At 40.7% G+C, this 3601-nt stretch overlaps 1 protein-coding gene across 1 annotated transcript; it reads left to right on the top strand.

Moving 5' to 3' along the window:
- Positions 1-382: 382 nt before the first annotated feature.
- On the top strand, positions 383-718 carry LOC123811350 (protein S100-A10-like). The gene has a single exon (XM_045827300.1). It carries the CDS (start codon positions 395-397, stop codon positions 716-718), a length of 324 nt encoding a protein of 107 aa, XP_045683256.1. The 5' UTR covers positions 383-394.
- The last annotated feature ends 2883 nt before the right edge of the window (positions 719-3601 follow it).

Here is a 3601-nt window from a genome sequence, read left to right as displayed (position 1 = left end):
GGTGCCTCTCCTGGGCTTGTACTTCACCCTCACCTGCCTGGGTGAAGACACTCCTACCCCAGACACTCACTACCTCCTTCATGCTTCTCTGGATGCTTCAAAGCTCCTGACGTGCCAGGTTGTGCCCTGACACATCAGCGAGGAAGGTGGTAGAGGTGACAATGGCGGTGACAGAGAAAACCCTGGTGCCTGACTACCTGTCCCCCTTCTCACAATCTATCTGAACAGAAGGGTTGGCTTCCTTCCCCTCTTCATTTTCTAAGATTGAGTCAGGCAGACATAACTCTTGATATGTTAAATGAGAGTTCAAAAAATCTAGAAAATCTCCCCCACCTACCACGGTGCCCAGCCAGTCTAGCGATCTCGTCACGCCTCGGGCCAAGACCTCACCAAAATGCCATCTCAAATGGAACACACCACAGAAACGATGATGTTCACGTTTCACAAATTCACTGGGGATAAAGGCTACTTAACAAAGGAGGACCTGAGAATGCTCATGGAAAAGGAGTTCCCTGGATTTTTGGAAAATCAAAAAGATCCTCTGGCCGTAGACAAAATAATGAAAGACCTGAACCAATGCCAAGATGGCCGAGTGGGCTTCCAGAGTTTCTTTTTGCTACCTGCTGGGCTCACCATCTCGTGCAGTGACTACTTTGTAGTGCACATGAAGCAGAAGGGAAAGAAGGAGGTAGCTGAGCAGCTACTTCCTTCCCGATAAAGAGTTCTCCCAGTGGGTCACTTAAGGAATCTCTGCCCCATAGCTTCCCCCTGTATGAGGATTTCATGAGCAGACTGGGACCCTTAAAACATGTGCAAATAAAACTCCATCCCCATTTGACAAGAGAAAGAAAAGCTAATTAAAGCCAGATAAGCTTTTGATTTTTATATCGCTTGCATCCTCATGCCCTCAAGAAACAAATTTTTAGTTCATAAAAAAAATTAGAAAATCTTTTCTCTTGACAATGACTAGCTTTCCATCTGAGAATCTTTCCATTTGAGAATCTTTCCTCCTGAGAGTGAGACTCGGACAAAATTTAATCTGCGTGTGTTGCGCTAGCGTCCACCTGCCTTCCTCTTACCTCCTGCCCCAAATATGGCTTCAGTAGACAAGGAACCCCAGAACAGTAATATTTAGGACATGAAATCTCCTCTAATAATATTCCAAAAATAATTCCACTAATTACTTCATGGCACAAACATATTTATTCAACAGGAGAGACCAACTATGCCAATATTAAATTACAAAAAAAAATAGTATTCTGTGGGTCCTTACACCAGGAACATTGATCAACATGGTGAACGCTGTCTTCAGTACCTATTCAGGAAAACTTCCAGTACTGTTCTGTCAATCCTCAATGCTGTAGATTAGAGCACTAGGCATTCCTCTAGTGAAAGGGGGCTAACGTGGTGATTTCATTGTGCTGTTCCTGGTGTTCTTACACTTGAATGCTGCATAGACACCCAGAGAAAACAGCATAGAGTAGCACACCTCAGTTCTCTTGGGCAGGGTTTAAACTTGTATATCCTGCTCTACAGGAGGTCAGGGAGCATTTCAGAAAGGGTGGGTGGGCACTATCAACCTCTCAGCCACCACAGTTTTTCTCAAGATGGGTTGTGATTCAAAATGTGAACTAGAAATGGTATGGAGTTTGGAGAGGAACTGAGTTTCAGAGGAAATGACTCAATAAGTATGAACTGCTGGAAAACAAGAAAGCAGACTCCAGGATCTTCTAGATTTAGGCCAGAGATAGGCAACTCTTAGAGGTTTGAATACAAGTTATGAGTCTTTCTCTTGGACCAGGAGAAGGATGAGAAGGCTGTGACTAAGAATATGATGGTAAGGAAAATCAAGATCTTCACATTGCAAGAGATTATTTAGTCCAGCTGCTGCCTTTGAGATGGAGAACAAGACAAGAATGGTTACTGTCACTACTGTCAACATTTTATTGGACGTCCTACCCATCTCAATGAAGAAAGAAAAAAATGTAAAGGAAAAGATTGAGAAAAAAACCCAAAACTTTAAATATGTACAGATAAAACTAAATATTATTAGGCCTGATAAGAGAGTTTAGCAAGATTGCTTCGTATAAGATTAATGTATAAAAATGAACTTATTTCAACACATGAACAATAACCATTGTGAAATATAATGTTTTAAAAGTGATTATTTACATTTACAATAAAAATGATGTATTTATGAATGAGTCTAACAAAACTGATGCTAGACTTCTACAAAAAAATTAAACTTCATTGAGAAACTTTAAAGAATGCTGTAAGAAATGCAAAAGTATACTATATTCCTAGATGCATGAGTCAGCATTGTAAAGGTGTCATTTTCCCCAAATTTATATATAGATTCAGTGCATCCCAATAAAACCAACGAAGTTCTGCATGCAGAATTTGCTAAAGTTATTGTAAAATTTATATGAAAGTACATAAGAAGAAAAACAAGGTGAAGGAATTGTCCTACCATGTATGGTGACTTTTATAAAGCCATAGTAATTAGCATGCTTTGGCATTAGTACAGGCACAGAGAAATTGGTCAGTAAAACAGAACAGAGAGCCCATGAACAGATCCACACGTGTATAGACACTTGATATATGATAGAGATATGGTTACAAAGTGGTGGGAAAGAGCACATTTAAAAAGAAAATGCTGGGGGAAGAAGAGCAATGGGGAAATGTAAATGGGAAAGTTGCTGGTGGGGTCTTTAAAGGCCACCCAGCGCCTACAGAAGCTCCACTCAGAGAAGCACAGGAAATGCAGGAAACTGTTGTACTCACGGGTCCTAGGACAGGCACGCACGGCAGGCCACACAGAGCTTGTTATATCTCAAGTTAAAAAAAAAAAGAATGCAGAAGGTATAATACTTATTTACCACACCTAAAAATACACTAAGCTCCTAGTTTAACCTATATAAAATTGCTCATATTCAACCATTTTGTTTCCCCAAAATGGCAGTGTTCTACAGTTCACCCTAATATTGTTTAGGGTGCATACATAAATGGTAAAACCATAAAGGAAAGCAAGGTAATAGTGAGCAGAAAAGTCAGGATATCATTACATCTGGTGAGGGGGTGGAGTTTTGTCTGGGGCAGTGGAGGGGCAGGGACCTCTGCAGGGACTGGAGATCTAGTCTGGTTCTTTATCTTTTGAGTGGTTACAAATATTTTTGCTGTATAGTCTTTTTTAAACTATGAATAAGTTTTATGCATTTTTAAAGTGATATTTTTTAAAGATTTTATTTATTTATTTTTAGAGAGGGAAGGGAAAGAGAAAGAGAGAGAGAGAGAGAAACATCAATGTGCAGTTGCTGGGGGCCATGGCCTGCAACCCAAGCATGTGCCCTGACTGGGAATCGAACCTGCAATGCCTGGTTCGCAGCCCACACTCAATCCAAGCGTGGCCTGCTACACCAGCCCGAGCTATACCAGACAGGGCGTGATATTTTTTTTAAGTAAGAAAAATGTAGATGCTAATTCTGAACTGAGGTCAGGCTAGCCAAATTTTCTGTGTACAGTTGAGTGGCAGAGAGAGCAGGAGAGCAGGGTGTCTGCCACAGTAGATTTTGTTTTGTTTTCTCCAGATAACAATTGATAA

Source organism: Phyllostomus hastatus, unplaced genomic scaffold, assembly GCF_019186645.2.
Source record: "Phyllostomus hastatus isolate PE091 unplaced genomic scaffold, TTU_PhHast_1.1 phas_scaffold_78, whole genome shotgun sequence".
Classification (NCBI taxonomy): Eukaryota; Metazoa; Chordata; class Mammalia; order Chiroptera; family Phyllostomidae; genus Phyllostomus; species Phyllostomus hastatus.
Note: the sequence above shows the minus strand (reverse complement) of the source record. Positions and strands in the feature narration are given on the sequence as shown.